At 42.0% G+C, this 12,245-nt stretch overlaps 1 protein-coding gene across 1 annotated transcript in view; it reads right to left on the bottom strand.

The window, feature by feature from the left end:
- LOC115146334 (AT-rich interactive domain-containing protein 1B-like) overlaps positions 1-12,245 on the bottom strand; it is a 378,630-nt gene that overhangs the window by 255,160 nt on the left and 111,225 nt on the right. The window contains exon 4 of the mRNA XM_065004267.1: positions 11,156-11,272. Within this exon, the coding sequence (XP_064860339.1) occupies positions 11,156-11,272 (117 nt within the window). The remainder of the gene's footprint in view (positions 1-11,155; positions 11,273-12,245) is intronic.

The following is a 12,245-nucleotide window of genomic DNA, read 5'->3' as shown; positions in this document are numbered from 1 at the left end:
CTTCACCTTTGATGACACCTTGTGATTCAAAGGCATCAGAGCCCACTTCTGCCTCACCTCTAACCTGTCCCCCTTTCCACATGGTTACCCCTTTACTCCCAGTCAGAGAACAGAGAAGGCTGACTGCTTCACTGGCTGTCAGTGGAGGAGAGGAGAGCAGGGCAACATGTACTGACTGAAACAGCAAGTAGGCAGAGTGTGAAATCCCAGACTAGACTAGAAGAATGGGTTTCACTGGAGCCCAGACTCAGGTGTCAGGTCTGGAAGCTGCTGTCACAAGCTGGAGAAACCAACAACCACTGGTAGTTAATGATATCATTGAGGTAAAAGTGACTAAAGTAATTCCCATGTTTGAGTCAAACTCCAAAGGGTGTAGTTGTGACGTGTAGTGGTGACGTGTAGTGGTGATGTGTAGTGGGGGCTGAGACTGAGCCACTCTGGAAACACACACCGACACATCAATGCAATCTCTCATTTACAAAAAACAGTGGTTGGAGGTTCAGAGACATCGAGATGACAGGGAAGGAGAGATGGATGGAGAGGGGGAATGCTGGAAGAGATAGAAATAGAGGGACAATGTTTAGAGAGCAAGGGAATGGCAGAGAGAAAGGGAGAGAGATATAGACAGACAGAATTCTGTCCCACATATGCCCCCCTAGGCACAACTACGGTAACATAACCAACAAAAACCGGTCACAATTCTTGCAGCTCTGCCGCACGTTGGGTATGTACATAGTTATTGGTAGGCTTCAAGGGGACTCCTATGGTAGGTAAATCTATAGCACATCTATTGGCAGTAGTATTGTAGACTACTTTATCACTGACCTCAACCCAGTGTCTCTCAGAGAGTTCACAGTCAGCCCACTGACACCCTTATCAGATCACAGCAAAATCACAGTCTATTTGAACAGAGGAAAACTCAATCATGAGGCATCAAATCACAAGGAAAACCTACCAAAAAACTATTAGGCAACAACAAATTCAATCCCTTTTAGACAACTTCCTGGACAAATCTTTTCACTGTAACAGTGAAAGTGTAATCTTGCCAGTAGAAAATCTAAATAGTATATTTGACCTCTTAGCTTCCCTATCAAAATCTAAATAGTATATTTGACCTCTTAGCTTCCCTATCAAAATCTAAAACTTTCAAACAGAAAACCGCAGAAAATTAAGAACGATGACTGTTGACTGTTTGATGAGGAATGCAATTGAGAAACTTATCCAACCAAAAACATAGAGACCCAGAAAACCTGAGTCTACACCTTCACTATGGTGAATCACTAAAACAATACAGAAATACACTGCTCAAAAAAATTAAGGAAACACTAAACACATCCTAGATCTGAATGAATGAAATATTTTTATTAAATACTTTTTTCTTTACATAGTTGAATGTGCTGACAACAAAATTACACAAAGAATATCAATGGAAATCAAATTTATCAACCCATGGAGGTCTGGATTTGGAGTCATACTCAAAATTAAAGTGGAAAACCACACTACAGGCTGATCCAACACTGATGTAATGTCCTTAAAACAAGTCAAAATGAGGCTCAGTAGTGTGTGTGGCCTCCACGTGCCTGTATGACCTCCCTACAACGCCTGGGCATGCTCCTGATGAGGTGGCGGATGGTTCCTGAGGGATCTGCTCCCAGACCTGGACTAAAGCATCCACCAACTCCTGGACAGTCTGTGGTGCAACGTGGTGTTGGTGGATGGAGCGAGACATGATGTCCCAGACATGGCATCAATGTCTTCCTCTTGCAGGAACTGCTGACACACTCCAGCCACATGACGTCTAGCATTGTCTTGCATTAGGAGGAACCCAGGGCCAACCGCACCAGCATATGGTCTCACAAGGGGTCTGAGGATCTCATCTCGGTACCTAATGGCAGTCAGGCTACCTCTGGCGAGCACATGGAGGGCTGTGCAGCCCCACAAAGAAAGGCCACCCCACACCATGACTGACCCACCGCCAAACCGGTCATGCTGGAGGATGTTGCAGGCAGCAGAACGTTCTCCACGCCGTCTCCAGACTCTGTCACGTCTGTCACATGTGCTCAGTGTGAACCTGCTTTCATCTGTGATGAGCACAGGGCGCCAGTGGCGAATTTGCCGATCTTGGTGTTCTCTGGCAAATGCCAAACGTCCTGCACGGTGTTGGGCTGTAAGCACAACCCCCACCTGTGGACGTCAGGCCCTCATACCACCCTCATGGAGTCTGTTTCTGACCGTTTGAGCAGACACATGCACATTTGTGACCTGCTGAAGGTCAGGGCTCTGGCAGTGCTCCTCCGGCTCCTCCTTGCACAAAGGCAGAGGTAGCGGTCCTGCTGCTGGGTTGTTGCCCTCCTACGGCCTCCTCCACGTCTCCTGATGTACTGGCCTGTCTCCTGGTAGCGCCTCCATGCTCTGGACACTACGCTGACAGACACAGCAAACCTTGCCACAGCTTGCATTGATGTGCCATCCTGGATGAGCTGCACTACCTGAGCCACTTGTGTGGGTTGTAGACTCCGTCTCATGCTACCACTAGAGTTAAAGCACCGCCAGCATTTAAAAGTGACCAAAACATCAGCCAGGAAGCATAGGAACTGAGAAGTGATCTGTGGTCACCACCTGCAGAACCACTCCTTTATTGGGGGTGTCTTGCTTAATTGCCTATAATTTCCACCTGTTGTCTATTCCATTTGCACAACAGCATGTGAAATTTCTTGTCAATCAGTGTTGCTTCCTAAGTGGACAGTTTGATTTCACAGAAGTGTGATTGACTTGGAGTTACATTGTGTTGTTTAAGTGTTCCCTTTATTTTTTTTAGCAGTGTACACTACGGAAAAAGAAGGAACAGCACGTCAGAAACCAGCTCAATGTAATTGAACAATCCATAGACTCTAATCACTTCTGGGAAACTTGTAAAACTCTAGACAAACAACAACACAAAGAGTTATCTATCCAAAACAGAGATGTATGTGTAAACCACTTATCTAGTCTTTTTGGCCCTATATCAAAGAAGAAAGAGCAAAAACATACATATTATCAAATATACATCTTAGAATCTGTTAAACTGTTAAAGACCCAGATCCCACTGGATTCTCCAATTACATAGAATGAACTAGAGGAAAAAATACAAACCATCCAACCCAAAAAGGCCTGTGGTGTTGATGGTATCCTCAATGATAAGATAAAATATACAGACCACAAATTCCAATCGGGCTTTACCTAAACTCTTTAACATCATCCTTAGCTCTGGCATCTTCCCCAATATTTGGAAACAAACACTGATCACTCCAATCCACAAAAGTGGAGGAAATTTGACCCCAATAACTACCGTGGGATATGCGTCAACAGCAGCCTTGGGAAAATCCTCCGCATTATCATTAACAGCAGACTTGTACATTTCCTCAGTGAAAACAATGTTCTGAGTAAATGTCAAATAGGCTTTTTACCAAATTACCGCATGACAGACCATGTATTCACCCTGCACACCCTAATTGACAAACAAACAAAACAAAGGCAAAGTCTTCTCATGCTTTGTTGATTTAAAAAAAGAGTTTGACTCAATTTGGCATGAGGGTCTGCTATACAAATTGATGGAAAGTGGTGTTGGGAGAAAAACATACGACATTATAGAATCCATGTACACAAACAACAACTGTGCGGTTAAAAATGGCAAAAAAACAAACATATTTAGTTCTATTGGGCTGTGGGGTGAAACATGGATGCATCTTAAGCCCCACCCTCTTCAACTAGAGTCTGAAGTCAAATTTCTACTGTTTGCTGATGATATGGCGCTTCTGTCCCCAACGAAGGAGGGCCTACAGCAGCACCTAGATCTTCTGCACAGATTCTGTCAGACCTGGGCCCTGACAGTAAATCTTGGTAAGACAAAAATAACGGTGTTCCAAAAGAGGTCTAGTTGCCAGGACAACAAATACAAATTCCATCTACACACCGTTGCCCTAGAGCACACAAAAAACTATACATACCTCGGCCTTAACATCAGCTCCACAGGTAACTTCCACAAAGCTGTGAACGATCTGAGAGACAAGGCAAGAAGGTCCTTCTATGCCATCAAAAATAACATAAAATTCAACATACCAATTAGGATCTGGCTAAAAATACTTGAATCGGTTATAGAACCATTTGCCCTTTATGGTTGTGAGGTCTGGGACCGCTCACCAAACCAAGAATTCACAAAATGGAACAAACACCAAACTGAGACTTTGCATGCAGAATTCTGCAAAAATATCCTCTGTGTACAATGTAAAACACCAAATAATGCATGCAGAGCAGAATTAGGCGGATACCAGCTAATTATCAATAATCCAGAAAAGAGCCATTCAATTCTACAAGCACCTAAAAGGAAGCAATTCCCGAACCTTCCATAACAAAGCCATCACCTACAGAGAGATGACCCTGGAGAATAGTCCCCTAAGCAAGCTGGTCCTGAGGCTCTGTTCACGAACACAAACAGACTTGACACATTGGAAAGAATTAACCAAAAAACAGAGCAAACTAGAATGCTATTTGGCCCTAAACAGAAAGTACACAGAATACCTGACCACTGTGACTGACCCAAACTTAAGGAAAGCTTTGACTATGTACAGTGGTTGCTCCCCTAAAAGTTTTGTGATTATGCTGCAGGACTTAGAGGTAATTTGTGGTTTAGTACGCTACCCTGTGTCACTACATCATTGCTCCAGACCAGCGCAAGTTGGAGTTAGAGCACTGATTATGCTTTTGGGTCCCAAGTTGCTACAGAGTCTCTGTAGTACTGTAGCCCACTCCCGACCAGTCACATTGTACAGCTACTTAGTGGCGCAGCAGTCTAAGACAGTGCATTGCAGTGCAAGCTGTGTTGCTGCAGATGCTGGTTCAGTGCCTTCCTCGACTGAGAGATCCATGAGATATAGGTTTTTGGTTTCTCTCCCTCTAAAAACAGAAATAGATCATTCTAAATAACAAACTGGCTTTATTTACAAATTAGTAACAATGTCTCACCCCATGTTCAAGAATGGCCCTTTTCTCGCTCATTTTACGTTATTTGAAAACGAAATAATCTTTCTTTAAACAAAGCGATTATTATTATTATTCATTTAGAATTATATAAAAGCCCCTTGGATATTCTCACAGATATATTATTAACCCTGTTATTAGCAGGACAATATATATTGGTCATATTAGTCTTTGCTCCCGAGTGGCGCACAATGGGATTGCCTTCCAGTTCTCCAGCTGTATCCATTGAAATAGGGGTGGGCGCGCAAGGTTCAAGGCACGAGGGCAGGGGGCACGGGATGGGCCGCACAGAAGACGGACCAAGCCCATGGGGAAGGGAGGAGGAATGCCAGTCTGCACGTTCAAACTAGAACAATGTAACTAATAATGGCGTGAAAAATGCCCCTTGCATATGAATTTGGAGGGCAGATATTATTAAATATTAAAGCATTAGACCTCTCACTAAAGATGTCACTCAAAAGTTATACTTAAATCCGTACTGGATTTAATGAAAAATGACATGAAAAGCACACATTTGTAAATTCCAAACAAGATGCTGTGTTTTCATTTACCGTAGTGATGGACAGTGCATTTTCTTTAAAAACATGTATATAGCCTATCAATGTGTAGGCACACTGTGTAATAAAATTGATAATTAAATAAAGGTTAAAAATAAAAATGATTGTGTACTAAAAACGTGAATGTGTTTTTGCAGAGCATACAACCATGCTGACAACCATCCGTGGAGATCAGTGGACAACGGGCTGGATAACAGGCTGCACCGAAAAAACGCATGTTTTGCCAAGAAAGCGGTTCGTTTTTCTAGATTCTTAAAATGTGAATGCAGCATTTGTGTGTTTTAGACAAATTTAATTCTTAATTGATCTAATGTTTCAATCATAGGCCACTGTAATCAATGAGGGCTCAGGGCGGTACCATTCTGCTCATCTGATGAAGGTGCACATGATCTGGGGGCAAAGATACGGCGACAGCTGATGCATTGGTCCAGAGCCAGGCGGCATTGGCAGAGAATCAGGCAGAGAATGACGCGATGAAGAGGGTGAGGAACGAGATGGAATTCCTTTGAGGTCTGGAATTCCACCTCTGACAGGCAGAGTCAACATACCTGGTGAGTTCATCAGGTCGTCAGTTCATCCTGACATTTCCATTCCTCTTCTGACAATAGAACTTGACCAACTGCTCACCAGGCACAGCAAGGGCCGTCCGGACAGTTATGCTGTTCTGCTATAGCCTAATAAACAAATGCAGGTGGCTTACATCTTCAAAATGTTTTAAATGCTTTATTATCCAAATGTAAAAGCATATACTGTACAGTACTGTATTTCTCATCAGTATCTTTATAATTTCATTAATAAAATAATGATAAAAAAATATTATTTCAAAATGCCGAGGTTTATTTAGTTATGGATCCATAATACATTACTATGGAAATAAATATCACTGAATTACAGAAATATTGTAACAAAGTTGTCTAATGAAGGTAAACAAATTGTTTCTTACTGGAAAATACTCTTTCAAACACACACGTCACGTTGTACAGCGCCATTATGGCTATTATCAGGAAGCTGGATAATAGACTAGCCTAGATGGAGGGTATGGGGAGAATTCTATCGTCAAATGTATTTCTTAGTTAGGATTGCTGTATCACAACCGGCCGTGATTGGTTTCAATTTCAGTTTAACCTGTTGCTTCTACTCGGGACGCTTGTGTCCCAACTAGAGCTCTAGAAATGCAAATGCGCTACGCTAAATGCTAATAGTATTAGTTAAAACTCAAAAGTTCATTAAAATACACATGCAGGGTATCGAATTAAAGCTACACTCGTTGTGAATCCAGGCAACAAGTCAGATTTTTTAAATGCTTTTCGGCGAAAGCATGAGAAGCTATTATCTGATAGCATGCAACACCCCAAAAGACCCACAGGGGACGTAAACAAAATAATTAGCATTTCGGCATTACACAAACCGCACAATAAAATAGAAAACATTCATTACCTTTCACCATCTTCTTTGTTGGCACTCCTAGATGTCCCATAAACACTATTTGGGTCTTTATTTCGATTAAATCGGTCCATATAAAGCCTAGATATCGTTATATGTAGACTGTGTGATAAACGAAAAAAACATTGTTTCAAAACGTAACGTCATTTTTTAAAATTCAAAAAGTCGACGATAAACTTTCACAAAACACTTCGAAATACGTTTGTAATGCAACTTTAGGTATTAGTAAACGTTAATAAGCGATAAAATTCATCAGGAGGCGATGTAAAGATCATTAGCTGTCCGTCTGGAAAAATGTCCGGCTAGAAACTCAACGAAAATATCCGGTCCTAGACCGGATTAGATACGGTGTCCTGCATGCATGTGTTTGACCAAGAAAAAACTTGAAGGGAAATGACAAGACTCTAGACACCGTGTGGAAGCTGTAGGTACTGCAACCTCAGTCAATTAATTGTGGTTCACCTTTATCAATGGGATCAAGTAGCGCATGTATTTTATATATATATAAATATATTATATATATTTTCCCATTTTCAGTGATCAGTTTTTCCTGTGCTTTTCGATGTAAATGCCGTTCTGGTAAAGCCACAGCAGTGATTTAACCAGTTTTTTAAACGTCTGAGTGTTTTCTATCCACACAGACTAAGCAAATGCATATACTATATTCCTGGCATGAGTAGCAGGGCGCTGAAATGTTGTGCGATTTTTAACAGAATGTTCAAAAAAGTAGAGGGTCGACTGAAGAGGTTAATCCCCCAGGAAAGTCCTAACAAATAATACAACAAAAAGTATTATTATTATTATGTATCACATCCGACCGTGATTGGGATAGGGCGGCGCACAAATGGCCCAGCGTTTCTCTCCCTCTAAAAACATAAATAAATGTTTTGGCCTTTACAAATATTATTTTGGCCTTTATTCAGATTACAATCGCTCACTTAAAAAAAATGTATATTATATATTATTATATATTATATATTATCAAGTTGATGGCACAGTCATATAGCCCGGCACCTACGTAAAGCTGAGTGACTCACTCATTCATGGCTTTGGATCAAAATAAATAAGTACCAACATTCTTTCTGATATTCTTTAATAAAGAAATGTTTTGGTTATCCTGACCTGGACACCATGTACAGTATATCATAGCCCATTATGGACTATTAGCAGGACAATATACCTTTATCAACATCCTATCTGTATTTTGATACTTTGTGGATTGGGCCTCCCGAGTGGTGCTGCTATCTAAGACACTGCATCACAGTGCAAAATGCATTGCAACAGATGCAGGTACGATACCCATGCCAGCCGCCACCGGCTATGAGGTGGCTTTTGGTTTTAATTTAGAATCCTCCAATCCTCTATATGTAATATTTGGTGGCCAGTCATGTCATATTTTTCGATTTACTGTAGGCCTACCGTAGGCGACATGAGTCTCACTAGTGTTGAGTAATGTGCTGTTAAAAGTGGTATAGGTCTTGTTTATTTAAAGAGCATATTGAAGTTAGAAGCAATAGGATTTGAAGCAATAGCCTACAACTATTTTAGCACCGTTTGGTGCTGCTCTGAGACAAGCATGGGGAACGGTCTTGATAAATCAATGAGATTTGTTATTTTCACAGAATCTCCGTTTAGGCTTTGGTTAGACTACAATTATACAATCAGGGTGTAGAATTATGTATTATGTATTATGCTCTTAGTGTAACCTTTATTTAACTACGCAAGTCAGTTAAGAACAAATTGTTATTTACAAAGACTGCCTACACCTTCCTCCCCATCAGGGAATTGAACCCCGGTCTCCCGCGTGCCCACACAACACAGGGATTTTTTTAGCTGAATAGCCCAGTCCTATAGCCTATTCCCGACCGTCACGTTGTGCAGTGCCGTATTTTCCGCTCCAACCTTATTTATTTAAAAAGCATATTGAAGTTAGAAGCAATAGGATTTGATGAAGCAATAGCTATTTCAGCATCGTTTCACGCTGCTATGAAACAAGCATGGGGACTGGTCTTGATAAATCCATGAGATTTTTATTTTCACTGAATCTCCGTTTGGGTATTGGTTACACTACAATTACAGTGTGGAAATGGTATGCCCCTTAGATATTAAATTTAGAATCCTCCAATCCTCTTATGCTCTTAGTACTGTAGCCTACTCCCGACCATCACGTTGTACAGCGCTATATTTTCCCAGCGCTATATTTTCCCTGAGGGTTTTGTTTTTTGTTTTCCTTGGAATAGAAACACCATAATATTAATCAAATTAATTAAACTACATTTCTTAAAAATCAATACCATATATTATGTTCTTACAAAAAAGGTTTTATAGTCTCTAGTAATGCCAATATTGAAGACTATCAAACACTTCTCCAAGATCCCCTGTGGTGGTCAAACTTGCACTAACTTGCAGTGAGCATAGCCTTGCTATTGAGAAAGGCAGACCGTAGGCAGACCTGGCTCTCAAAAGACAGGCAATGTGCACACTGCCCACAAAATGAGGTGGAAACTGAGCTGCACTTCCTAACCTCCTACCAAATGTATGACCATATCAGAGACACATATGTCCCTCAGATTACACAACTCCACAAATATATATATATATTTTTTGATAAACTCCCATATCTACTGGGTGAAATACCACAGTGTGCCATTACAGCAGCAAGGTCTGTGACCTGTTGCCACAAGAAAATGGCAACCAGTGAAGAACAAACACCATTGTAAATACAACCTATATTTACGTTTATTTATTTTCCCTTTTGTACTTTAACTATTCGTTATAACATATCATATATCGTTATAACATATATCGTTATAACACTGTATATATATATAATATGACATTTGAAATATCTTTATTATTTTGGAACTTTAGTGATTGTAATGTTTACTGTCAATTTCTATTGTTTATTTCACTTTTGTTTATTTTGTACCTCACTTGCTTTGGCAATGCAAACATATGTTCCCATGCCAGTAAAGCCCTTCAATTGAATTGAATTGAATTGATATTGGTTCAGAGACAGAGAGAGGGAATGACGGGAGGGTGGAAGAGAGAAAAGTAGAATGGGCAGCATGTGACAGAGTGAGACAGCAGAGGGTTATGCCTCAGTAAAGAGGGACAGTTAAAAGAGAAAGAAAGAGAGAGAAAGCAGAAGATGAGAGGGACAGAAAGAGAGAGGGAGTGAAAGAGAGGAAGAGAGAGGGAGGGATGTGAGTATGATGGTCCCTGTGCTGTTCTACTTCCTCCATATTGACTACCTTAAAAATGAGCAGAGAGGGCACTTCCAAGCCCCATTCTAATTAAACCAAATGAGTGTGTGAGGCAGAATACAGCTCTGAATATTCCCCTTGTACACCTCACCTCCTCTCTCCACCCCTCTCATCCACTCCTCTCCACATCTCTTCTTTAATCTCTTCCCTCCTCCTCTCTCCACTTGTCCTCTTTCCTCTCCTCTCCTCGTCTCTCCTTTCCTCTTCTCTCCTCTCCTGTCCTTTCCTCTCCTCATCTCCTCTCCTGTTTTGCCTGGTCTTACACACTCTCCTCAATTACTCCTCCACTCACCCCCTTAATCATTCCTATCTTAATGAGCAAGGGATGTAGAAATAGATGGGGGTGGGGGGGGGGGGGGTCCTCTCTAACGATGCCTAGTGTAGCAGAGCCTAATATAAGGTGGTCTTTTCTACTTGTGTAGGCAGTGCCAGTCACAACAGCTTGGCGTTGTGTTCATGTGGGCATTAGATCTGAAATGGGCAGTGAAATCTAGGTCTGCCCTCAGAGACTGAGGGTGAAGAGAAGCCTACAGGGAATCAGCAGGTCTGATTAAAGCACAGAACTCTGATCCAGCCATGAGTGACAGGGCTCTCCACCAATTCAGCGCTGGCGGCTCAGGGAGCACAGAGGAAGCGGAAGGAAGAGAAAGGGGAGTGTTGCAGTGAGTGTTTATCCCTTCATCAGGCCGTGTGTGCACTGTGCTTTTCTCTTCCCTCTTCCTTTCATTTCATCCTTTCAGAGGTTGCAATTGTTTACAATATTATACATATTTAACACTCTCAAATTAGGGGACTTTTTTCAAGTGACACTCCTATATGACACTTTAGTAGAAGGATAATGTGTGGAGATTGGCTGGGAGAGCTGTCACTCACTGGGAGGCTGGAGGGGCGGTCCTGCGAGATCAGACCCATGTCCTCTTGGTTGGCCTTCCCAGGATTCCCTGGGGCTTGCTGCTGACTCCTGCCTCCGTAACTCTCCCGAGGAGCCTCCTGGAGAGAGGGAGAGAGGGAGAGAGAGAGAGAGCGGGATAGCGATAGAGAGCAAGAGGCAGAGAGAGATAATGAGAGAGAGAGAATGAATGAAAGAGAGAATGAGAGAGAGAGAATGAAATAAAGAAAGAGAAAGAGAGAGAATGAATGGGAGAGAGACAATGGAGAGAGAGAGAAAGAATGAGAGAGAGAGAATTAAAGAAAGAGAAAGCGGGAGAATGAATGAGAGAGTGAAAGAGAGAGAGAAAGAGCAAGACAGAGAGAGAAAGAGCAAGACAGAGAGAGAGAGAGTAAGACAGAAAGAGAGAGAGAGAGAGACAGAGTGAGAGACAGAGAGACAGAGAGAGAGAAAGAGAGAATGGGAGAGGATAGACGGATAGATTTTTAAAAAGGGTTTTACAGTAAATGACATCATGCATTACAGTGTGTCTCTTGGGGGGGCAGGACAGGGGGTCTGATAAATGAAGCACAGCTCTTACAGCTCTAACAGCACATGATGAATTAAAGTGAGCTAGCCTCCCTCCCTTCATGTTTTGACTAGCTGTGAAGGAGGCATGTCTCGCTCTGAAACCTCAGGTACAGTGTGTGTGTGTGTGTGTGTGTGTGTGTGTGTGTGTGTGTGTGTGTGTGTGTGTGTGTGTGTGTGTGTGTGTGTGTGTGTGTGTGTGTGTGTGTGTGTGTGTGTGTGTGTGTGTGTGTGCGTGCGTGCGTGCGTGTGTGTGTGCATGTGTGTGTGTGTGTGTGTTAGGTAAACAGGTAGAGTAGAGCTGAGTGTCCCTCAGTCAGACAGTAGTCCAGATAGATAGAAGGCGATATGGGACAGTAATACCAGATGGTAATTAGGTTCTAATTGATTGCTGCTAGATACCCTGTTTAGCATAGGAGACGAGTTTAGCAATACTACAGCAGAACATCCAAACACACACACTCATACACACTCACAAAGACACAAAGTAACCCAATACTTGACAAT

This window comes from Oncorhynchus nerka, linkage group LG18 (assembly GCF_034236695.1).
Source record: "Oncorhynchus nerka isolate Pitt River linkage group LG18, Oner_Uvic_2.0, whole genome shotgun sequence".
NCBI classification, from domain to species: domain Eukaryota; kingdom Metazoa; phylum Chordata; class Actinopteri; order Salmoniformes; family Salmonidae; genus Oncorhynchus; species Oncorhynchus nerka.
Note: the sequence above shows the minus strand (reverse complement) of the source record. Positions and strands in the feature narration are given on the sequence as shown.